The 26,489-nt window shown below is 41.1% G+C and overlaps 1 protein-coding gene across 4 annotated transcripts in view; it reads left to right on the forward strand.

Moving 5' to 3' along the window:
• scube3 (signal peptide, CUB domain, EGF-like 3) overlaps positions 1 to 26,489 on the forward strand; it is a 105,972-nt gene that overhangs the window by 32,552 nt on the left and 46,931 nt on the right. For all 4 annotated transcript variants that reach the window (XM_054798063.1, XM_054798072.1, XM_054798083.1 and 1 more), the window contains exons 2-4: positions 984 to 1,106; positions 5,575 to 5,700; positions 19,974 to 20,108. In XM_054798063.1, coding sequence (XP_054654038.1) covers positions 984 to 1,106; positions 5,575 to 5,700; positions 19,974 to 20,108 — 384 coding nt within the window. The remainder of the gene's footprint in view (positions 1 to 983; positions 1,107 to 5,574; positions 5,701 to 19,973; positions 20,109 to 26,489) is intronic.

A 26,489-nucleotide genomic window follows, 5' to 3' on the forward strand; every position in this document is an offset into this window, starting at 1 on the left:
AGTGCTAAGTTTTTGCCTTATAATGTTTAGAAGAAATCAATTTGAGGCTGACTGGTTAGTTCGGTAGGTTGCTAGTTTGCGAGCTAGTGGCTGTCTCTATTCCCTTAGGTGTAAGAGTTGCAATGTGGTGTAAACAATGAACAACTGTGACTATAGGGGTGTTATTTCATGTCTACAGAGCTCTAATACTGTTACAAACTGTATTTAGAAAGCCATAAACAGGTTTTCTATGCTCTAACTACGAAAATATTCCATTTATTAACATTGAATCTTATATTGTGGAAATTCATTTATTCAGCATTTTAGCATTCATTCAGCATTTCGGTCCGGTCTGGAACCAACCACTACAAACCAGGGACGTCTGTACTCCGCAATGAGCCCAATTATGCCCATCTCTAGTCACAGATTAAAATAAACTTTTCACAGCCAAAATGTCTTCTGACAGATATTTTTCAACTAAACTTGTATCAAGGTTTGGCCCTAAAAACAAGCAAAATCAATGTTAATGTGTGCTATGGGTAATCTCTGCTGCTGTGTATAATGGGTGTATTTTCATTGAGTAGTGATAAGAGAGTTACATAATTAACCAATCACTGGCTGCACGACTGACATTTAACATAGCCGATGACTGCATAGTCGCTCCAGTCTGAAGTCGTGCATGAAGGTGCAACCTAAATGGCTGGCTTCTCACACATTCCCATATTTTTTAAATTTTTTAACTTCCTTTCCTAAGAAACTCCACATATTTTCAAATGCAAATGTTGACAAGTATGCGCTCTCATTCCTACCAATCAGAAATTGTTATTGATACGAGGAAGGTTATCAAACGTTTGCTTGTCATCAGAATGGTCACCACCTTAACCTGCTAAATGTGTCAAAGGTTAACAATTTGATCCATGTAGTTTATAGTGTTGATTTTGAAAAGGAGTTTGCCAATTGAGTTTGACATTCAGGACTTAACAGCCTCTCTTTCTTCCTTGTAGATGTGGACGAGTGTGCAGAGGCGCTTGACAACTGCAGTATCGATGCCATCTGCCAGAACACACTGAAATCCTACAAGTGTATCTGCAAGTCGGGCTATAAAGGGGATGGTAAACATTGTGAAGGTAAAAGTTTCTGAATTCATTTGCTCATTTTCACATGTTGTTGGTGGCGTGAAGTTCTTGGCTTCCAATGGGAACATGGAGAGAATGATTGCAGTGAAAGACATATCTTATGTTGATTCGCATTTTTATCTTGGAACGCATACAGTACGCTTAGGGCCCTAAGATTGGTTTGATAAGTGCTTTTGCCTCAGTCAGCATTCCTCATTAACCGTGAGAGCAACGACAAGCGCGGGAGTGAGAAGTGGACGGAGGAAGAGGAAAGCCAGGTGCAGGGTGCTCCTATGTGACAAGATGAAATGAAGCAGTAAATTTCCTACACATGCTGGAGATAATTAAGATTGGAGCTGAAATGGCAGTCAGAAGCACAGTCAAGGATATTTCCAGCAGAGGCGATGAAGACTTTCGGACACTAACCTCTGGATCAGTTTACCCCTCGATTTGTATTTGTCTTGTTCCAAAAGTCATGGTCGTAATGTCTTATTCTTATTATTGACTGGGTGTTTTCCATGGCCGCCTGCCTGTTGGCCATTAAAGTCTGATTTGTGAATCCTTGGTAAAATATGTGCAAAGTTCAGCCCTCATCAATCACAGAGTTGAAGTTCGCTGACTGTTTCTAAATGTTGATGTTCTTGCATAGCACAAGTTTTGATTAAGATGTTTATTTTAAAAGAGTCAACTAACAACATACCAAGTAAAACAAAATATTTTTAACTGGAATCAGGTTTTGGGCTCTATGTGGATGATTCCAATATGTCATCTTGTGGTGAAGTGAATGTATGCTTTGAGTTATTGTCATAATGAAAGATGAAATATAAATTCAGTCAGTTTAATGGGGCCTGGTTTTGGGAAACTGTTTATAATTCCCTTAACAAAAGCCACTGTCCCTTTTGAATAAATAGGAACATCCCTAAAGTATTATGCTGTCACCACCACACATAACCATGGGCATGGTGTTGTTTTGGTAATTCAAACATACTTTTTGGAAATGTCGCCAAAACGTTCATCCCTCTTTTTTTTTACTGACCACATGTTTTTTCGGATTTTGCAAAGTTTTGCCAGGCCTGATGTTTTTCTGTGCTACAAAGGGCTATAGCATGGAACTCTACTCTACAGCCGGTTTACAGCCAGACAGCACGGTGGCATAGTAGTTTGCAGCATAGTAGTTTGCGTGTCTCTGTTGGAACAGCTCTGTGCTTGCGTGAGTTTGTTCCGGGAGCTCCGGTGTCCTCCAACATTCCAACAACATGCACGTAATGTTAACTGGAGACAAATTGTCCATCGGTGTGAATATGAGTGTGATTGGTTGTTTGTCTGCATGTGATTGACTGGCAACCAGTCCAGGGTGTACCCTGCCTCTCGTACAAAGTCAGTTTGGATCAGCTCCAGCTCACCCGTGACCCTAATGAGGAAAAGCGGTATAGAAAATTCATGAAACATTGCCAATCCATTGGTGCAGATTTTCCTAATTTTGGGGGATCGGTGATCGACCGATCCTTCCATATGAAACTGATCTCATCTACCAATCTTATCGACCTCCACAAAGGTCTGAAAGTCAGCCGCGTTCCCTTTCGTTCTGCCAGACTAACAGCTAGGAATCGAGGTATGGCTAACGCTAAAGCTAGCCAGAGGAAAGAGCCAAGCAGCGGCCAGCTCTTAGCGCTTATGAGCAATGAAACAAGCAAAGCTACTGATATAATTTAGTAGTTTCGAGAGGAATTTTCGTAACTTTACATTTATATTTCAGAGAACTACATTGGGCAGTAAAAACAACAAGTATGTATTGTTTTATGGCTATCGTTTGATGTTTTTCAAACAAAACAAGACTGGAGCATTGAATGTAGATGCTGTCAGTACAAATTCAGTAAGTAAAACAAACAAAAAAAATGGTATTGAACAAAAACACAATCGAAATGTCAGGCTTTTTAAGGATCGTCCATCGCTGATCGGTGAGTGGCCAGAAAATTGTCAAAATCTGTGTACCCCTAATCTTCATATACTGTATGTCACAATATTCCTCTTTTGAAAACAGTGATTATGTGATAATCTATACCGAGGAACCTCAATCTTAGTATGCACCAGTTTTTCCATGATTGTACGACTAAAAATATATCTTGTTCTTGGTGACTCAGTCTTTGTGAAGAATGGATAGTGGTTGTTTTAGAGTTGGGACAATATAGACAGAATCCGGCCAGGGACTCCTTTAATGACCTTATGTTTGTGCATGTGATTGGTTTACTTGTAGAATGCAGACATAACGATGAACAACTTGTATCTGTTTCCTTTCTTCCTTCGAATAAGCACAGTGTACCTTAAGCTAATGAGGCATTCAAGTGCACTGCGTATTTCTGAGTTTGAAACGGATTAATTGACATTTGTTAATTTCCATGATTTACATGAATTCTGATGAGAAACTTTTATTTGCCTCATGCGTGTTTCAGTTTTCGTCTGATCTTTTGGAATGGATGGATGACGAAAGCTGAGATTCCACTGTGTATTGGAAGAAAATCGCCCACAACACTGTAACAGTGATGTAGGGATAATGTGTAGAGACACATTAAGCATATCAAATATCAATTTCATATAAAAATAATCCTTTCCTCCCATAATATTTCCATAATTTCTATAAAGTTATGATACAATGATGTATTTGTATATTCATGTTTATTTATTGACCTGCGTCTGCCAATCACTCTGTGATGCTGTATAGTCAATCACATGTTCAAAACATAAGGTACATTTGATCAAGTTCTTGGCACTTGGTTTATTAAAACAAAGACAGTCTGCTCCATTTTGTTAGGAATTGTTCATTTTCATCCAAAAACAAACAACAAAAAAGTGGTGCATTGAGGAGCAGCCAAACATGTTTTCATTGATTATTTAGATTTGCAGTGTTGGCAGAACATCAAGGAGAACACTAGCATTGACATCACACTAAACAATCCCACTCTTCGCCAATTATGCACCAGCATGTTGAGATATTGGACAGCAACAGTGCTGATACTTGATCATGACGTATCGATACGGTGAGAGATACTGTAACAATACAATGTACCCACCCCCACTGTAGATTGTCCTGTGACAATTTTCTATAGTAGTTTAGGAACTACTTCAGTTTATTTGTGCCCCATCAAGAAAAGATACAATTTGAGAGGATTTGACTAACAAACACAAATATGGCACAACAAGCTCCATTGATGTCATTCTAGTTGGTCATTAAAGTATCGCTAAACCAACAAATCCAATGGTGGCCTAAGACCTTTGCTCAGTACTGCTAGATTCGTTCACATCTTCTATTGTGACTTAGAAGGGCTGACAAGTTGCGCATACAAAGCAAAGCAGATGGAGGTTGCGAGTCCCAGGTTAAAAGAGCAGTGGGAATGTGATGGGTGATTTTGTGCTGAGCTTGGCGAATAGCGGTGATGTGTGGGAAGAAGTGTTTCTTTGTCTCGGTCCCATCCATCCGCTGTCAGGTCCAATTAAGCCGTGAGTGCGGCAGCCTCAAAGAGAAGCAGAACGACCAGGATCATAGGGCCTAAATGGGCCAGCAAGTGCTGAGTGGATGTGCACAATGTTCGCAATCCATCATGTCCTGTACTCCTCAGTGGGGCCCTCCAACCATCATCATAACCATAACAGACGTTCTCACTCACTGCCTGTCAAACCAGTGTGCGATCTTTCCACAAACGTCAGCTTCGTCTCAGTTTTTATGTCACATTTCTTCTGTTGTCACACTTGTGAAGTCACTGTGTGGTGTTAATAGTTATTCAGGAGCTGCGATTTTTCCCTGCGTAACATTAGTATTCCCATTAAAATTGAAGTGGCAACAGCTGCTTATGTAACCATGAACCCATGTGTTTTTTTAGCTTTTCATCATGGCGTCAGTTCAGACTTATTCACAGGTTGGGGGACCAAACATATGGATTTACCTGGCCACGTCCACTTTTTGGGCACTAGATATCGCACCTCAGATTCATGATCTCACTCTGTTTGTATGTCTTCATGGACATTCATGGAAAAAGAAGTGAACGTACTGGATGAATAGCAATGCCGGTTCCTTCACTCACATGTCAAAAATTGGGAAACTGGGAAGCTATATTATAATGGTAATCAAAACCTCTTCTTTATGGAAATTGCTGTTGAGGATCGCCATATCCTCTTTGTATGTAATGTGAGATAGTGAACCAGGGTGTCTAGCCACTAGTTTTCATCATCTTCAATGCACCTCTGATGCTAAACAACATGCTTATTGAGGTTGTCAGCCATGTATTATATTCACTTTAATCTCATAGAATAAAATAAATCAGAAATGCTCTGTTGGAAACATGCAACAATATATACAGTTAAAGTTTGTACTGTATAAAGTGTATCAACTCGTGCACCACTCTCCTCCAGTCATTAAAAAAAAACAAAGTTACTAACTGAAACATGGCTGCTTTGAGTTTCACATTATTCTATCTACCTTTTGCAGATGTTGACGAGTGTGCGACTGAATACAACGGCGGCTGTGTCCATGAGTGCATCAACATCCCGGGAAATTACAGGTGCACATGCTATGATGGCTTCCGCTTGGCACATGATGGGCACAATTGTCTAGGTGAGTGTGTGACTTGCGTGTGTGAATGTGTGTGTGTGAGGGTGATCTTTTTTCCTCCTTGTTTTCTGTAGGTGACACACGCCTTTAATCATTATGTAAGAGAAACCTTATTATTTCCTTGTTATATTGTACAATATATTAGATTTTAGTCAGGAGAATATATCTCACGCGTATGTCAGGCTAACATCCCGTGTGGATGTGTTAATTAATTGTTCCACTTCTCTAATGTCATATCACACATGCTAATACACATGCTAGGTAGTTCGTGGGTTATTAACGAGTTCTGTTGCAAGACTGTGATGTATGTCGAGATTTAGTGTAAATCGGAACACACCCTGTAACACATCAGAGGCATAACATGCAATAACAGAAAGGTTAAATACAAGAATTAAACAAAACAGTCATAAAAAAGACTGGGGGCATTGCAAGGGAGGGAGAGACAGGCTTATCAGGAGGAGGAAGCCTCAATAGTGAGACCACTACACTACCGAGTTATCACTGTCCATTTTATAGTAGAAGATCCTTTCACATGTTCAAGAATACCATCTTCGTCCTTGATGATGGTCGCAGCGTTTGAGCAGCTTGGACCGGGCATGCAGCCAATGTTGATTTCTCCACTGAGTGTTTTACGATGTCTAAATTCACTTTCACGTTCTCTTTCCTTTTCTTCACGCACTGCCCCGAGAAGTGCCTGCCTTCCGCTTTGGACATATAATGAAGTGTAAAAAGCAGGGCTGTCAAAAAAAGCGCGTTAATTAATTAACACGGTCGCATGATGGAAAGCCACAACGATTTGCGGAATTCAGCTATTCCTCCGGTATAAACTAGTCCTTTGGCATTTTAACTAAAAAAAGTGGAAACAATATTGTATATAGCATGAAATTCACAACCATTCTTAATAAGGGTTCCAGATTCAGACTAAAAGTCAAAATAATTTAACTAGCAGCACTTTAACTGTTACACCTGTCTGTACAAAATAACACCTTTAAAGAGGCGCAAGACAGTCAAAAGTGATAATTTTAACAACAGCAAAGCATGCTGGGAAATGCATAATGTGCCCATTCCACGGCTGCAAACTCTTCCGGGTTACACGTTTCACGGATTGTGATGTTTTTGTGTTGATATAAAATACTGTATAATCCTATCTTTTATCTTCCTTACAATAAAATGCAGTAAAAATGGGCATATATAATGGGCATTAATCATGATTAATGAATTTGAAAACTGTGATTAATCTGATTAAAACTATCAATTTGGCAGCCCTAAAAAGGTAACAATAAGCGGTATTATCCTTACTTCATGTAGATGCAAATGAGGCGCAGACACTTCATTCGAGAAGAGAAAACACTCTACACTACAGCACATAATCAACCACCGCACGTGCGGTAAATAGTTCTCGAGCAATTCTAGTGTTTACGGACCAAAATAACGTTTTTAATTAATTTATGGGAATTGCTTTCGTATCCACTAAACGCCGTAACCCGAGGACCACCTGTATATGTCCTGGAGCTGATTGAGCTCTTATTTGACTCCTTGCATTGGATATTAGCTGTTTCCTCATGCATTGACAAAGCATATAGTCTCCTGGTCTGTTTTCTTCTTCTTTTTTTTAATAAGTCTGACAAAAAAGAGTGAATTTATTAAGGGCTTGACCCTGAGCTTGGAGCTCTTAGTGAGCCGTCGAGTGACTGTACTTTCCCATGGTTTAATATTTCACCAGTGTAAATTAGCCACACTGAGAATGGTTTTAAAACGTATGAAATAATGTGGCTAAACATAGAACCTCGCCCCTGTTTTGACCTCTCTACCTTTTATTTCATACAAGTACGCCTGGATCTTACTTTCATGCAAAGCTTTCAGCACTCAGCCTTTATTCATTGCGAGTGGGCTTTTATATGTGGCGTCACCTTCACATGAATCCACCATTTAGTTGTCAAAGTGCAGCAATGCAAGAATTAAGGTACCCTTTAATTAAAAGCACCTGCATCTTTGGTTTGGTAATAAGCGATAATGGCACTCAGTAGAGCTCAGACCTCTGCCAGGGCCACGCTATCCTGATTTGGATTGGCACCAAATGATATTTAAGCCCATTCGACAAATGCTTGAATTCATGCATTACTTACTGAGAAATAAGGAAACTTTTTGCCCGGTGAAAAAATAAACCAAAGATAGGAGAGCAAATTCCTGAAAGATATAACTGCAACCAGCTCCAGCTGCAAGAGGCTGCTGTGGCTTCTTTCAGTCATATGGTCTTTGCTGTCCTTCATTCGCTTCCTTCACTTGATCTTCTGTGTAGGGCTATTTTCCAAGCCATTTAGCAACATTTGATGTGCCGAGGACCAGCTCCTGACTTGCGTGTAGGTGTGTAATTGCAATAAATGCTTGTATGCTGGTAGCATCAAACAGAGTTGCATTCATCAGTCCTTTTGATACATAGTGCAAGCTAAACCAAAACAGCTTTTCAGTTTGGCTTGCTTGCGTATTTTATCCTTCCTGCTGTGTCAATAAGACGAAGGACGTATACACGCCAAAGATGAGTTTGTCGTTTATTTATTGAAATTTCAAGTCACCACTGAATAGTATATTTAGCTGTCAAGTCCATCTATTGCCTTGAGACATAAATGGATGGCAAGATTTCTCCTTCTCATGAATTCTACAGGAATAATCCTCAGCGCAAACGTAAGAGCAGAGGAAGAGGTATAGCGGAGGTTTCACGTCAAGGCCCCAACCTCCTCTTCCAGGTTTAAGCTTCTTTTTGGCCCCAGAGAAAAGATTAGTCCCTTCTGGCCCTGGAGTGGCGAACCTAAGAAGCTGGTTCCCAGACAAGGTCAGACCCTAAGAGCCCTTAAAGACCAGATGTGGCCAGGGCTGCGGAGCACTAGACATTCTCTTGATCCTCAAAAGTTCATATTTAGTTCAGTGTCTGAGATATTTAAGGGGATTTTATTTTATGTTACATGTAAATGGTAATTTTGTCCATAACTTCCAGTTTTAGTCCTCTCAGGCTGCTCTGGGTTACTGTCAGCCCAGGGACATTTCCCCCAGCATCTCTCTGTTGTATTGTTTTCTCCGACCGCGGCACGTGCCACATGACTCCTTGTAATTGCATGTGTTGGCAGCATAATGGCATTGGGCGGTGGCAGAAGGCGGCGGAGCGTGAAGCAGAACGCTGCCTTGTGTGCCTCAACAGGGACGCTGTGGTTTCTGAGGTCTCCGCTGTCTGCCCTAAACCTCACAAAGATGTCAGGAAGGCAGCAAGGTGGAAGCAATGCAATATCACAGCGCACTGCTTCTGTCTATGTGGAGTGAGATGTCACTTACTGTATAATTTAGCCCAAAGTGAGCTTTTGTACCCTTTTTGAAACCTCACATGGAAGAGAAGCAACTTGGCATTCAAGAGCCTGATTGGATCTTTTATAAGCATCATGGCTACTTGATGCTGGAGGTGAGGGACGGATGGTAGTTAATCACCACATGGCCAAGCTGTAAAGGATTTTTAGAGTCTTAGGAAAAACAGAGGAATCAATGTCAATTTAATCCAAAACACACATCCCCTTTACAATGAAAACCAGATGCAGGAAGTTTGTTAGTTCCCCACTGTAGCACCACTGTCCCCACATTTATGACCTACACATTTGGGTTGAGAACCTTTTTAGAAACCATAGTATCCTCTGATCAATGCTGCTTGTTAAAATCCGTTGTCACTTCTATCAGAAACATAGTCTTGCCACCCAAAACCACACACTTCTACATTGAAGGTATTTTTGTGCGTGTTCCATTTAGAAATTGTCATGAAGCAATCACATGCAGCATGTGACACAGGGTGAAAGTAAAGGCTGGCTGAAATAGACTTGAGTGTTTGACAAGCATGCGGTAAAAGATAGGCCTTTGTCACCACATTGTTTACTTGTATTCATGCTTCTGAAATTGGTCACAGGACATATTGCACCCTGTCATCAAAGTATTGACATGGGGCTCCACCTGCGGGCCATGTTCCTTTGACTCCTGTTGACTTGCATTTGGTTTGTATTGATTCAGTAGAGCTCAATTCCCTTTATAGGGAAATGAATGACCTTTTACTTTAACCCCTCCAATGTCATAACCTGATCCACAACACAAAAGCAGTGTCATTATAGCTTTGATGCAACTACAGCTTTCAAGTAACAGCTTTGACAAGGTTTCAAACGTTGCTAAGTGATTGGTATTTTTGCTACTTGATGTTTTTTTAGAAGTTGTAATTGTACTGTGTTGTAACATTGAGAATGTCCCTTGATATCTTTTAAATAGATGACAAGTCAATCCCATCTAACGCATGACTATGCCTGAATTCCAAAGACACCATTTTGCAAGGGTGCCAATCAAACTGGATTTTCCAGACTGATGTATTATTGATGAAGTTCCGATGGGGAAAATGAGTCCTCAAAGAGTGTTCAAGTTGCAATTTCTTTAAGTGTGTTGGGTATCACATGCTGGCACGGATCATATACTGTATGTGCATTTCATCATAAAACTGTGTTTCCCATACATTTGTTTATTAGTGATGGCCTGCCACAAGAAATATTATCACTTTTTAAAATACCTAAAACGTCCCATTTTGCTGCCATTTATTGTATACTAATATTCAGTTTATATGCATATAGGTTGGGGACATTGACTTTATTTAGCTCAAGGAGTGCACCGTGTGTACACGTCAAAGTCCACAATTAAAGCTGATGAGTCCACCTGATGACTTTGTTCTCTGACTGGAACCCCAGAGTGGGCAATAATTCCATATCAGTTTCAGCGATAAATACTCAAAACTACCTGTTAGTCTCTTCATAAACACATTGTAATGGGACTCGTCTGGGAGGAAGAGAGAGGACTGCATAAAAATGACATGCACATGCATCATGACGTATTATGCAAGTCCCCATCCCCTGCCACAGATAGGTTGCAGCCCTGTGGGGAACAGCAGAGGTTTTTTGGGGGAAATTGTATGCCATTGTCTTTACTTGTTTATAAGCCAAGTTACACCTGAGATAGACTGTCGCCTGTGTCAGTGTCAGTGCCAGAGAAATTTCAACTTTGAATTTTAGTTTATTTTGTACTCAACTGGTGGAGGCAAATGTCTATTTTACACAAAATGTGCTTCTGCTCAGGGTTTCTTGATCTTTGAATGCAAGGGTTTCAGTCTTTCCCTATGGATAAAGATTGTGGTTGGAAACTTCGTTGTGCCTTACCGAGTGCAGCGGAATATGATAGTAATGCACTGTAATATGATGTAATGCGCAAGGATACTGGTTATCCACTAGTCACAGACATGGCTGATGACACCTAAAGACGAGCATATCATTAGTTAAAGACACACCTTTTCAAGAAGGTATTGTTGTTGTCATGGAAATGCAAGTCACTGGCACGCTCTTCTGGCACGCCTATTTAAAGCAACACGCGTCAACGGGAAAGCCATATTGTATTTGACTATATAAATCATACCCAGGAAAGCACAGATACTGCTAAGGCTCAGCACAACTCCTCCTCACTTCTCTACTGCAGATGCAAATACCCTGAGTCTCTGTGTGAGCAGTCAATCTGCTTTTGTTGTGACACGCACAGATCGGGTTTGGACAAGAGTCTCTCCACAGTTCAGAGGAGAGGAGCCGGAGTGATGAGTTAAAGGACGGAATTGAGATCGGTGCATTAGCCAGCTCCTAAGGACTATATCAACAAACACTGTCTCTTCTCTTTTCTTGGTGTTTTTCATTCCCATCCACCATGAAATGAACAATTCCAGCTGAGCCCACTGGCAAAAAGGCTTTAGAGGAAACTCAAGCCTGAGATTGAGTTTAGGGATGTAAACGTCAAACAGCCTGGGAACTGTCAGACGTCTGTTTGAGGGCCTCTTGTCTCCTTGGCATAAGGTTGTCCTCCCAGAAAGCTATCCTGGGCTTGTGTTCGTAAAATACTTCCAGATTTGTTTTGGAGTTTCAGAGAAATACTATTTAGCGTGATTGTAGCTCATTCCATATAATACAAGGTCTTCTGTCTTTGTGATCCCCGACCACGCCTCAATAAATTGACTCAGGGACGGGACTTTCAGTACAAATACTAAAATGACATCCAGGTGACATAATTTTGGACCTCAGACATTTGTATAATCATAAAAACATGTGGGACGTTGGTACATCTACGCTGCAAAACTAATGACAGGCTTGCTCTGTTTTAGGGAGTTAAGAGCTTTTTGCAACATGCTCAGGTACATCTCAGCGTTGGGACAATCCTATATGTCGATTTCAGTAAGTGGTACTGCGACCTTGTGTGGCTACCTTAAGGTGAGACCACTATTCCCCCACAGTCCAATACCTGTTTTTAGGTTCACTGAAGACTGTACATTGGTTGTATGTGTGGACGTGAGTGTCAGTAGTGGTCTGTGTCTGCGTGCCAGTCCTGTGATTGACTGGTGCAATCCAGGGTGTGCCTTGTTAGGATCCAGCTTTCCAGTGACCCTGAATAGGCTAAAGCCGCATGAAAATTGATTGATGGATCTGAGAACATAAAAACACTGTGACAGTGATGTGCAACAGGAATCAAAGGATTATGTTTCTGCAAGGACAAATTCAAGATTTTAACTTTAAGGGTGCTAAGAAAATATACAATTCTTAGAAAAAAAAACACAATATACAGGTGGTCCTTGATTTACGTTACTGCATTACATACACGCTCCCATAAATTAATTAAAACTTAATTTGTAAAGTTTTTTTTAAGTCAACACAAGACTCGCTCAAGAACTTGTTAGAGCCGTGGACTACACTGCAGCTCACGTGCAGCCACACTACTCTCCACATTCAACTGTGGCGACCATCATTGAGGATGAACCTCATATTATAAAGTCCACCCAGATGTGGTAACGAAGACGAGGAGGTGCTTGATCAATTATCCCTTTATTGCAAAAACAAAAAAGGCTACTGTCTGCCGTGACCACGCCAAAACAATATCAGCAAACTCGACTGCCGTCCCTGCATAGGGCCATCCTTCTCCCACACCCACAGTCAGGAGGACTCAGCCTGACACGTTTAAAAGACAGTCGGAAATCACAAACCCCTTTAACATTACAGGTCGCTACAGTGTCCTTGACCATGTTCAAGGATATTCTCCTATGAAAGCAACAGTAATATCTCAGCAGTTATTTTGTGTAGTTACTTCTGTATGATGTGCCCTTCAAGTGTTCTGTGTAGTGTGAGTGACTTAAGTGTCAATTTAGGTATGAGTTCCGACTTAAAAGTGAAATTCGACTTACATTGCGTAGTAGGAACAGAACTCGTTAGTAACCCGAAGACCACCTGTGATGAAAAAGGAAAACTTGAGTTTGAAACTACAACATATTTTTGAAGAAAATGAATTGTGGAATTTGCTGCATGTGACATATTGAACCGTGCATTTGTATTAGCCAGTTTTGTGTAATGTTGTGTTATTGTTGCCCATTTTTACTTAAGAATGTTAAAAACAACAGGACTCATAAAAAATACTTTTGTTATACAATTCAATGGACAAATCTTAATATTTATTTTATGTTACTGTTCGTTTTTGTATTTTTCATCATGATAGGTGAGGCTGTGCCTCATCTGCCTCCCCTGGCCTCACATCACTGGCACTGGTACTGGTACAACACAAATCTCTGTGTGGAGTTTTCATGTTCTCCCTGTGATTTTGTGGAGTTTCTCCTGATACTCCAGCTTCCTCCCTTATCCCAAAAATAAGCATTTTAGGCTAATTGGATACTCTAAATCAGTAATTCTCCACCGGCGGACCCGTTTTTAGTGGGTCGCGGATCTTTGCCAAAGAAATCATACAAAAGTAATATTGAGCTTTTATTCTGAAGGGGTAAGATGGCGGCGGGACTGAACGCAGCGGCTCCTCTCTCTCCCGATGTGTTTCTGCGTTCACCAGAACACATGGACTGTCGGAAGTTGCTTTTAGACATTTGTATCAGGTCATTATGGAGGACGCCAGGGAACCACAGAAGCTAGGCATTCTGCAGCGGCCCACCTCAGTTGCAATTGCAGAGAAAGCGCCGCGGATGGTGTGAGAGGAAGCAGAGTGAGCTGGCTTTTCGATCATCCTGGCCAATGTTCACTACCGGACAATAAAATGCACCATGTACTCCTTTTGAAATCCACCTAATGGACTGTGAGAGAATGTTGTGTTATTTGCTTTCGGAAACATGGCTTAATAACGACATCCCGGACTCGGCCATTGAGCTACAATAGCTAACATGCTACCTTGGGGTATAGACATGCTACGGCAAGAGGCAGACCCGCGGTGGTGATGTCTGTGTTTTTATTATTCACGGTTCTAACTTTGATGGTGCTCAGTGTGAGACCCCATGTCATGTTATTAAACTTATAGTTTTGTGATGTGTGTTATTCTTAAGGAGGAACAAAAAATCCAAACCTACGTGGCCCTGTGTGAAAAAGTGATTGCCCTCTAAACTTAATGACTGGTTGGGCCACCCTTAGCAGCAACAACTCCATTTAAATGTTTGTGATAACTTGCAATAAATTTCTTACAGCGCTTTGGAGGAATTTTGACCCAGTTATCTTTGCAGAATTGTTGTAATTCAGCCACATTGGATGGTTTTCCAGCCTGAACAGCCTTTTTCAGGTCATGCCACAGCATCTCAATAGGATTCAGGTCAGGACTTTGACGAGACTCCAAAGTCTTCATTTTGTTTTTCTTCAGCCATTCAGCGGTGGACTTGCTGGTGTGTTTTGGATCATTATCCTGCTGCAGAACCCAAGTTGGTTTCAGCTTGAGGTCACAAACAAATGGCCGGACATTCTCCTTCAGGATTTTTTGGTAGACAGCAGTATTCATGGTTTCATTTATCACAGTTTTCCAGGTCCTCCACTACCACCACCATATTTTACTGTTGGTATGATGTTCTTTTGCAGCGTTACTTTTACGGCAGATGTTATGGGACAGACACCTTCAAAAAAGTTAAACGTGCTTTGTCAGACAGAATATTTTCCCAAAAGTCTTGGGAATCATCAAGATGTTGTCTGGCAAAATTGAGATGAGCCTTAATGTTCTTTGTGTGCAGCAGTGGTTTTCGTCTTGGAACTCTGCCATGCAGGCCATTGTATTTCGTATGGTGGAGTCATGAACACTGACCTTAACTGTGGCAAGTGAGGCCTGCAGTTCTTTGGACGTTGTTGTAGGGACTTTCGTGACCTCTTGGATGAGTCGTTGTTACGCTCTTGGGGTAATTTTGGTTGGCCGGCCACACCTGGGAAGGTTCACCGCTGTTCCATGTTTTCGCCCATTTGTGGATAATGGCTTTCACTGTGGTTCACTGGAGTACCAAAGCTTTAGAAATGGCTTTATAACCTTTTCCAGACTGATAGATCTCAATTAACCTCAGTTAAGAGGCGGAGGGGCTGTAATTTTTTCACACAGGGCCATGGAGGGTTGAATTTTTTTTTCTCCCTTAATAATGAAAACTTTCATGTAAAAGCTGCATTTTGTGTTCACTTGTGTTGTGTTTGACTAATATTTAAATTTGATGATCTGAAACATCAAAGTGTGACAAACTTGCAAAGAAATAAGAAATCAGGATGGGGGCAAAAACTTTTTCACACCGCTGAAATCTAGACATGAAACATATTTTACTGTCAAAAAAGAAGCGCATTAGACTTTGTCTGCTTCTTCAAAAAAATGATGCATCATTATTACTACTATAACCAGTGGTACAGTATTTTTAGGGGTGCTCAGACCCCTAAAAACCTTGACCCCTAAAAAGTGTCCCTTTGTTGGCGTTGTAGATGTCAGATATTTGCTCCATTAAGGTGAAGTTAGCAAGAAAGACTGAGACCTGGGACTAATAAATAAAATTGTAATTGTAAAGTATGTTCATACCTTTTACTTTCAGCCTTTGTCATAGTCATGTTTCATTTTGAAAAGGTCATAGTCTCTTTCAACATTTTACTCTGACTCAGCTGACGCTTGTAAGACCAGAAGGATGTTTGCACTCGGCTGTCCTCTCCGACTGGGTTCAAACCTGCTGCCGAGGGTGTTTAGTCAAGTGGGCGAGGAAATGTGCTGTGTCACTGAGCTCGAAAGAGGACAGAGGAAAAAAAGGAAATCCTGCTTAAAGCCTGTTGAGAAAGAGAAAGAATCTTGTTTTAATAGGAGCTTGCCATGTACGTGCCACCTTTCCCTCACTGACACTCAACTAAATCAAAGCCTGGTCACGAATCAATGCAGCAGTCGGCCCCAGCAGCCCTGCGACCCCCTCCGCCCCCAACTACCAGTTTTCCTGTTGCCGTCATTGCACATGGGTCTGATTTGCTGCCTTATTAGAGGGTGTTTGCCTGCTGTAAATGAAATACCCAAAGAGGCCGGTGTCCGTCCACTCACCTCCTTGTCTCTGGTCTGTCTAGACCGCAGAGACGGTCCTGTCTGCGCCACACAGAAGCCAGCAGCGGGATGCATACATAGACAGCTTTGATGACAGACAGCAGTTGTTTTTCACTCATCCTGTAAAGTCAGTCAATAATAACTTCCCATGAAGTTTCTGTACCTCAAAAAAAGGAGAGCAAATGATAGATTCTGGATTTTCTGTAAGACGACCTCCATGTTTACATGGCTCTAAATCTCTGCACAAGGCCAAATGTTATATATACAGTCAAGGCTATCTGAGAAACCAGCAGACATGGCCTCCGCAAACACAACCAATCTCTTAATCTTGCTCTGTTTGAACCCTCCTTTTCCCTTCGTCTCTCTGAGTGAAACAGGGATAGAGCAGCGATATGTCTCATTTTTCAGAATTAAGGCAGTCCTTTTAACTTGATTAAGACATTTTTTCCATCCTCTCAAGAGAATTTTTAAAAAATGTTTTAAGACCAAATAACATGAGCACTTCTGCGCGCCATGCCAGAAACCCTTTCCGCTTGGAAATATTTGCTTTGGACGCCAGCCTTGCCCAGCACACAACACAGGCAATTATGGGAGCTATTTTAAACAGGAGAGATCTACTGACAGGCGACGCCTCATTTGGAGGAATGAAGAAATCAGGAAATGAAACCTTCATTGATGCACTGAGAGTATGGAAAGAGAATTCCCCCAGGCCCTATGAAGCTGTTTGCATATCTCACAGGCATGGTGTGCATGCATTAAGGACAGTTGTGTTTGTGTAGGCTTGAAATGCTTGGATTTGTGGCTGTTTGTGACTGTGCATGCATTAAAACGCCCGTTTTCAGTTGTGGAGCTTTTTTTCTGTTCATGCCTGGTAGTAGTTTATCTGCAAAGGTGCAGCCGTGGGTTTCAAGCAGCTCTTCTCTTTGTTGTTACAACTTTCGTGAGGTCAGCAGCAAGGCACCCACATGGTAAACTCAATGAAAACGTAGCGCCTTCTACATTCTCCTTTTACTCTCACTTCAAACATATCATACATTTGCTTTGCATTTTTTTTTTGCTAGTGTGCTAGCTTCACCTGGCTGCCTAGAGAGGCTTTCCCCATTGACCTCAGATGAGACGTGGTTTGGAGGCTGCAGACAAGATTGTTACTAGAATGTAAGAATCGGACAACAGACTGGGGTGCTACCTGCCACTGACCTACTGGTCAAATCCCTGATGTTTATTGTCTGTGCATTTGTGATTCTGACAGAGTGAATTTTAATTTCTTACTCTGCTGGGCTGAGAATTCCCCAAAAAGGAAACTTAACCTAGAGGCCTTCTCGGACTGGACAAATAGACAGCAAATTAGTTTCGCATGACGGTTTAATAAAAAAAAAAAGTCTTGTGTACACAGCAGATTATTGATGCATTGAGCAGTGGGATGGATAAGGTTCCAATGTGGTCGGTAGTGAGGGACAGAGCCATGTTCTCTCGGGGAAGAGAGGCCATGGCGTGTCGCCTTTTAGAGCCACAGTGCAGTCACGCACAGCGAAATTCTGTGGACCAAAAAAAGCAACAAAAAATAACATAGTTCAAAATGTTTGATATCAAAATACATGCTTCTGTGCCATTTGGACAGAGCATCAAGAAGTGTGTGATTCATTATCAGTCAAGATTAAGTCGGTAACTCTCAATTGTGGTCGTCTAATCCTATGGCAGAGTGAAGCCTCAGGCAACACTACATGCACTTGAGGTGCATGGTTACTTGTCACCCTCCTGCAACCACGGCACCCTTCAAGTCACCCCCCTCCCCTTCCAGTCACCCTCCTCCTCCCCGCCTGTTTCCTCCCTCTACTGCATTCCTCACGCCATGGGGCTGACAGACACTCGTCATCAGCAGGTACTCTGGCCCAGGTGGATCAGGTTTCTCACTTGCCAGGGGCTTGTGCTGCATGTGCATTTTTATGGCTTAGGCCTGCTTCACTTGGCAGTTTTCTCTCTGCTGCCATGTCAGATACCTGTTAGTGAAGGCATGGCCTTTGCGCACAGATTAAGACATGATCTTTGGCATTTCAGTGTATTTCAGGCAGAAAGAATAAAACACAACTACTTGTTATTGACAGCATACGCTAATGAAGAACATTAGAATTTTCCCTTTTTTCTGCTACATTTCCTCCCTCTTTGTTTCTTGTTATGATTTTGAGTTTGATGTCATGAGCGATTTATTTGTTTCATTGGACGTCAGTATGTTTTCATTTGGTTTTGATCTCACCGATTGGCTGAGGATTTTTGTGACACATTTAAATGACTATAAAACCAATTGAATAGATCATTAAAATGTGAATGTTGATTTTCTATTCATTACTGTCATCAAATTGTAAAAGAATTGAATGAGTCTGTCAAAGAGGCAGTGGGCAGGATCAATGGCATCTGATTGGTTGAACTTTGCAGTTTGTTGTTTGATGATCAATGATTGACATCGAGTCAGTGCCATGTTACTTCTAAGCCATGAGAGACGTGGATCAATTTGTTGTAGGCGTGGCTTACATTGCAGTTCAAACACTCAGATCACCGATTCCACCCCCCCACCTCATTGACTTGCGACATGGACGGATTTATTTAATTCATGTTACAATCCATGACCCTTTTCAAGGTGCTGCGGCAACATAAAATAAAGGGCAACAGATGAATAAAAGTTATTTAAATAAATGAATCAGTCATGATCAAGAAATTGATCAAGAAATAAACAGTTAATAAAAACCCATCCATGTATTTTCTATGCCGCTTATCCTCATGAGGGTCGCGGGGGTATGCTGGACTGATCACCAGTCAATCGCAGGGCACATGCAGAGACAATCATTCACGCTCACGTTCTGACAATATGGACAATTTAGAGTCACCAGTTAACCTAAAATGCATGTTTTTGGAACGTGGGAGGAAACCGGAGTACCCGGAGAAAACCCACACATGCATGGGGAGTCCATGCAAACTCCACACAGAGATGCCAAAGGGGAGATTCAAATGCAGTTCTTCCCGATCTCCAGACTGTGTGGCCAACATGCTAACCACTTGGCCACTGTGTGGCCCAGTTAATAAAAATGTTCAGCATAATTATTTCAGATTATATTTTAACAATTTGATAAATTCATGGACTATTGAATACATGAGTTCACATTTTAATTACACATTTACAAAAAAATATTGCCATAAATCTTTAAAAATGTAATTGCACATCAGTTGTGGGAACTACATCAAAATATCTGACAGAAACAAAGAAGTAAAAAAAAAAATTATGCAGGTTTTGATTTAATTAATTCAAATTGTGTTGAAGTTGTAACCCGCTGCTACACTACACTATAACTACACTGCACTACAATATACTGTATGTTATATACAGTAACTGTGCAATGTACCATATCAATTACTTAAATAGACCATACAAACTTAATAAATTAATTAAACTGAATGGACAAAAAATCCTCCTTTCCTTTGTAGGTCTTATAAGTGTACCCATTCACTTTGTCCATATAGTGTATGTTTATGACCAGCTAATTATAGGACATTCTAATTAACTTCAGAGGTACTTCATGTTTAGTGCATGCTAACACGCTAATGTAAGTGGGTGGTAAACATTACATTACAGCTTGTAATTATACTAATATTAGCATTTAACTAAAAGCACAGCTCTTTCAACAGTAACTATGGTCTCACTAAGTGAATATAGGCTCTTAAAAATGATACTCATATGGTTCTTGTTAGAATTCTCTCTGTTCAAAGACTTGCTTATTATGATTGTGGTTTACAAGTAGTTTTCCAGGCTCTGGAAAGCAGCAGTCTGTGTCTCTTTTGTCTGTCTAGAAGCAATGGTATTAATTGTGTCTTGTACGTGTCTCTCTCTGCAGATGTAGACGAGTGTTCAGAAGGGAACGGCGGATGCCAGCAGATCTGTGTCAACATGATGGGCAGTTATGAATGTCGCTGCAGAGAAGGATTCCTCCTGAGTGACAACCAGCACACCTGCATTCAAAGGCCCAAAGGTTACATCCGTACACAACGCACACATGTACTCCCACGATGTTATTGACCAGAGAGAGATAATCTGTTCAAGTAATGTTGGCATGATCAATTTTGGCTATCGGATTTAAACCAAACGGTGAGCAAAGTTACTGTAAGTTTCTCCAGTCTGCAGGGGCAAACAAAATAAGGTGGAGATAAATCTTTGTGTTTTCTCTCAAGCTCTTCAAATTGAAGTAATCTATTGTTTGGCAGTGTGAGGGTAGCCCAGGGTGCTGTGAGCAGACAAAACAATTAAAGGTGGTGCCTGGGGAAGACACACCTTATATATACCTTATTGACTTTTCTTTGGTTTTGGAGACATTGGGAGAAGAAAGGGAGCCACCAGTTGTGTAGACCTTGGAAATAAGTTCAGTATAGCCCACTAATGACAATAAAACCTTTAAGGTCGACCACAGTCTGTTCCGAGATGCTTGTCGACAAATGATTTGAAAACATTGTCTCTCATAGGAAATGATGTCAAATGGATTAATCCATTCCAAGGTCAAACCGCTGCTCTTATAAAACCCGGGCATGTTTCTGGTAACATTGTAACATTCATAACTGCCTTATAAGTGTAAAAACATCCACCTCATCGATGTTTGATGGCGCATAGAGGTCAGATGCAGATGAAGATGCAGGTCACTGTGTGCTGTACATTCCATTCTGATTTTGTTAATATTATCAACCTATTGTTGACTTGGCCATATTGCACTGAGCAGCCTGTGCATGTTCCTACTCAAGACTGTGTTTGTCATGGTAGTTAAACAATTGTCTTGAAAGCCTGAAAGCTAAATCCGTACGTTACTTCATCCATGCTACCAGTCACATTTTAAACTAGATTATTTAGCGCTGCTGATTTTGAATTATGCATGATATAAAAATGAGTCAGAGGTCATATCTGCACATCCCCTCTAGCACACCTACAGTCAGCTGGCAATACATAGACAAAAACGGACATGCATTGTCATGATAGCAAAAGACAACATTGTTAAAACTCAACATCGCCAAGTGCTTCTTTGACCTCTATCCTGGTATGGTACAATGTGCCATCACTTGTCTTAAGGGTAGATGGGACTAAACATCCCCATGTCTTCTTACACTGCTTTGTGCCACGGTTGTGTTGCTGAATGTTTACAGGCATTGTTTTTAACACTGAATTGGACCATCAAAGACAACAAACATCTGTTATGTCAGTCATAGAAACTAGGGATGCTCCGATCAGGGTTTTACGCTGCCGATTCCGATACTGATCATCCAGGACTGAAATCGGCCGATATGGATACTGATAACATGGATTAATTATATATTTTTCAATGGTGAGTGCTATTGGCCAGTGGTGCCGTAGAAACTGGAAAAGTCAGGACAATTCCAATGTCCCTTGACTGCCAGGGGCCCAAAAAACAGGTAATTACGAATAAAATTAGTAATTAATATTAAGTGAGAGAGCACTCGGTGAACCCGCTGGTCATCTCGTCCAAAGAATTCAATTATTTTACGGGTTTTTTGCTTAGCCTTCTGACTGTCACGCACATACGGGCGAATGTTGTTCACACGGATGCGCTAGCTGCCGTTTCACTGATGATCACACCGTGAGCCTCGAAAACTGAAAACTGAACAAAAGTGACAGTAGGATACTGCCCAAAATGTCAGTTAGGTCAAGTCACTACACTCCACGCAGGGTTCGCTGCGGCCTGCAATAGTACTAGCCACAGATAATCGGCTTTTGTGATCGGCGTTGAAAGGCATTTATTGGCATATGCCGATCATGTGATTTTTCATGAAAATCAGCCGATACTAATCGGTGGCCAATCGATCGGGGCATCCGTAACAGACATATGGGCAGCACAGCCAGTTTGACCCAGGACTGTTGTGAGTCTTTGGACTCGGATGTTCAAAACTAGACTGGATTTTGAACTGTGCATCTTGGAAGTGTGGTTTATGAGATCAGTCTGGCCTGGTGAATGTCAATGTTGACATTTCATAAACGCACTGTTATTTGAGTGGAGTAAAAAGCTGGATCATGTGTTTCAAAGCACCACTACTCTGTTTGTGGTGTCAGCAGAAGATTGTGAGCACCACCAGGATGGTCTCACCAAGTTCCCTCTTCACTTTCCTCCATAATAAATGTGTTCACTCTTCCTGTTAATCTTTCATTTTTGAATTAATTTTACCTTTATTGCTTCCAGATGAGACCCGTTTAGTTCAGGAGATAAGAGCTACTATAAAAACGTCAAAGCAATTCTTTCTGTCATTGTTTCATTATTTTTGAAAGATGACTTAGCTTCTCTTTATTCAACAGCTTCTCATTCTGAACCTATTAAAAATGAACATGATCAGTGAAACAAGACAAGCTTATGAGCTGGCAGGACCCCTCAAAGGGTAAGTTTCAGACGTGCTAGTTCAAGAAATGACGTGCAAGTAACAGAGTACATTTATTATAAGGGCCCTTGGAAATAATTATGTTATATGATGTGTGAACACTCGAAATGAGGTCTGGTTAGGCTTACGCACACAAAGTACCTGGATAGGGTTAGAAAAACATTGTGGCTTTGCTTTAAGTTATTGCTTCCTCTGGACTATGTGAGCTTTGTTGTCATGGTTACAGTAATCGTTCTGAAAATGCGGGAAATGTTATGCTTGAAATAAACACGGGTTGTCTGTTTTCTTGAACTTTGGTCACCAGTTACAAAGTGTTGTGCTTGTTTGATCCTTCCACCTTGACACGGCCCCCACCCGCAAAGCACCTTCTGTCATCACACGCTCCCCTTTGAAGAGCTACGGCCCATTGCTAAATTGATAGCACCAGTGACTTTTCGTCAGTAATTCAGAATTGGAATGTGACCTGTGTTGTTTTTCTATTTGTTATTATTACAGCACAGTAAGTCAGAAGGCAAATAGAAGGGATGAAGATGTGTCTTGGACCTGCCTGGAGAATAGTTGCATGCTCAAGGCTCAGGAACATACATCCTCAAGGAAATGAAGAGATTTGATTTCCCAGCCAAGTAACTTTAAATGCAGCGCTCCTTCATTTCATCAGGGTCTCCTCTTAAACCTGTGGGTGCAGTTTGTTCATGAAGTTTATTGTTCCCATTAAAAAGACACCAGCTTTTCATTTCTTCATTAACGGATATGATATTGTGGGCAAATTCTGAGTTTCTGGAGGCAGTGGCGAGCTGGACACTGTGGTGTCTGGCGCTCCCAGGCTGTTTTCCTCAGTCTGTTAGCAAACCCTTGTTAGCATTGAGACTGTGCCAATTAGGCAGCAGGGGTCTGCTAGCCTCTCAGCTAATGACAAGGTTGCTCTGGCCTGTCTCTTATTAGACCTACCCATACCCCCCACACCCCCCGTCCTGAAGAGGAATAACTCCAGCCAAATTAAGGTTTCATCGTCAAGCTGGCCAAAATGTTACAGTTCATTTATTCTGCCCAAACATTTCTCGATGCGAAGAAATAAAGTATTTGAAAGGCCAGCCAAGGTGCTTTGTGGTTGATAAGAATGACATTTAGGTCAAGGAGAGGTCCACTGCTTTGCACTGGATTTATCGTCTGACTTTTATAGGAGGATAACAGAAACCCTACAACACATGTACTCTGTGTGTGACAGACAGGATCCAGCACAATTCCAGTCACAGGCACCCCACACATGCATCATTTTTGTTCTGCACATTTACAAATGAAATTTGTACAAAGGAAATTACTTGAAGTGTGCGATGATAGATTGTTAGTATCTACCGTATTTTCCAGACTATAACTCACACTTTTTTCGTAGTTTGGCTGGTCCAGCGACTTCTATGTCAAAGTATATACAATATACAATTTAAAGGGATAATTTGGATTTTTTTGACGTGAAGTTGTATGACATCCCCATCAGCAGTGACTTACCCCCCACTTGGTCGCGTGAGCCCAGTTCTGGTCAGATTTCAGGGATGAGGAACGTAGTTCCGGTTAGTTGCTGGGGCCACTTAGTCGGGCTTCTCAAAACAATATGTGTTCAAAAGAGTAATACATTTGCATCACAAAAATACCTGAGAAATTGCTTGCCGTTACTCTTCTCTCTGTTCATATCAATGTGCGCTATTCCTTGTCCATTGCTGTGTACGTATGCTTGCATCTTCATCCGCTGTGGAACACATACATAAACGCAGCCATCTTCATCACATAATCGGAACTACGTTCCTCATCGCCTAAATCACCTAAACCAGAACTGGGCTCACGGGACCAAGTAGGGGGTAAGTCACTGTTGATGTACTACACTGCTGACGGGGATGGCATAGAACTTCATGTCAAAAAAATCCGAACTGTCCCTTTAACATGTGCTGCCTTTCAGCTAAAGTATAGTGGTGGTTGTTTATTTTACGGACACCTAGTGGCCGAAATAATTCATTAAGTTGAGCTTGTGACACAGTTAGGAACACAAATTGAATGAAACAGGGCATACTGGACGCGTCTGGCTATGGAATACTTTCTAATACGCTTCTGCCTGGGAAACTATGTGTCTGTAAGTAAAGTGCAACTATAACTGTATGATTACCTGGGTGGCTTGAAAAATGTTGTATTTTAGACAGCAGTGTTGTTTAATTCAGACATTAATTATGTCTAGCTTGGAGAATGTAGCTACTGAGTCAGCCACTGACTAACTAAATACACATGCATGATCTTCAGAATATTTTAAATCATTTCTGAATAGTATGACGATATTAAAAGTTTCTTTTTCGAGAACATTCTGACATTTATTAGACAGGAAAGTTTTTTTTGTACCCATATAGTTAAAAAAATGTGACTCATTTCAGCATTTGTGGCTTTAGTTTGCCTCGTTGTTGTTGTCAGAATTGCCTCCTCCCTCTGGCTTTGTCTTCTTCTCTTGTGAATGTAATGTTGCTCAAAGCTGATGTGGTTCCGGAGCAACTACTAGTCTGGGAAATGAAGTAATTCAATCGACTGCCCCTTATAAAGGTGGTCAGTTCACGGTGTTCCCTGCTTGGTCGTATTGTGGTTACGTACAAGCTGCTATAAATGACTTGAAAACATAATTTTCCGTAAACATGAGAATAGCTAGAGCTCTAGTTACAGTGCGGTGCGCCGTGAAAGAATACACTATGTGCTCAATACTGGCCTCACTTGAATCAGTCGCTTGATCGTCGTGTGACATCTACCTAGACGTTGTTAAGATGACGAGGAGGTGGTCGATGAACAATCTCTGTATTGAAAAAACAAAACAGGCTACTGTCGGCTGAACCACGCCAAAACAATATACAATATACAAACTGACCTATCTGCACGCAGCCACACACACAGTCAGGACACATGTCACACTCACAGATGGTCGGAAAATCATAAAAATCTTGAACACCACAGTACACCTAACTGTGAGGTAGCTGAACCACTTATTGTTATTATTGAGATGGAAATGTTGCTAGTGCTATGGCTTTTAATTTTTTTTAACTTCTTCATTTAATTCTTGTATTTAGTGTTTTATTACAGCATTTTATTTCATTCATGTGTTCTGTGTACAGTGTGAGTGCCTTGTGAGTTAATGTAGGTATTTAGGCATGATCTTACCCCAAAACATGACTCACGTCACAAGTCTAGGGAACTCGTACGTAAGCCGAGGAACCTCCTGTACACAAAAATTAAAATTGTTGTTTACTTTGCAAAATGGTGCCACAGTACAGTAGTTTCAGCAAGTTGAAGAAGGGATGTAATATTTAACTCCTCCGGAGAAAATGTCTTGTCATTGTGATCATCGATGTGGCAGCAAGTGTGGCCAGCATTTCATGTCAACATGAGAAATAGCAGAAAGGAGTGTGAAAATTCGCGTCGGCTGACGATGACATTGCAATACGTATCCACAGTGAAAGAGAAAATGTTTGATTATGTCATATCCCTGGAGCGTTATTGTCACCTGTCATTGCTTGAATGAAATTGGTATGAGAAAATGCTAATGAGCCAATCCACTCAAGGTGCCCATGTCACCGAGCAAGAAGCAGTCAAGAACAATGTCAGTCAGGCAAAATAAATTGCTTTATTTGAAACCTTTGCAGTGAAAAGTGGAAAAAAAACCATTTGTGATCAGTGCAGATGAATTACAGCACATTTAATATTCAAACTGGCAGTCTAAAAAGGTTTTTCATTCAATTAGAGTGGAAAATAATTATACATTGCTCCCCCCCCAAAAAATGAAGCTTTTTTTTTGTCTCCACAAACTTTCTTTCAGTGAACACCTCTTCACTTGTTTACATTTGTCGTTATCTTTTTCTATCATTGTTGTGATGCCCAGTGTGCTGCTACTCTTATTCTTTTCTTTCCCACATTCAAATGTGAACACGCACAATTCAGTAGCTATTATTTTATTCCTTTCCGGG

This window comes from Dunckerocampus dactyliophorus, chromosome 1, assembly GCF_027744805.1.
Source record: "Dunckerocampus dactyliophorus isolate RoL2022-P2 chromosome 1, RoL_Ddac_1.1, whole genome shotgun sequence".
Classification (NCBI taxonomy): Eukaryota; Metazoa; Chordata; class Actinopteri; order Syngnathiformes; family Syngnathidae; genus Dunckerocampus; species Dunckerocampus dactyliophorus.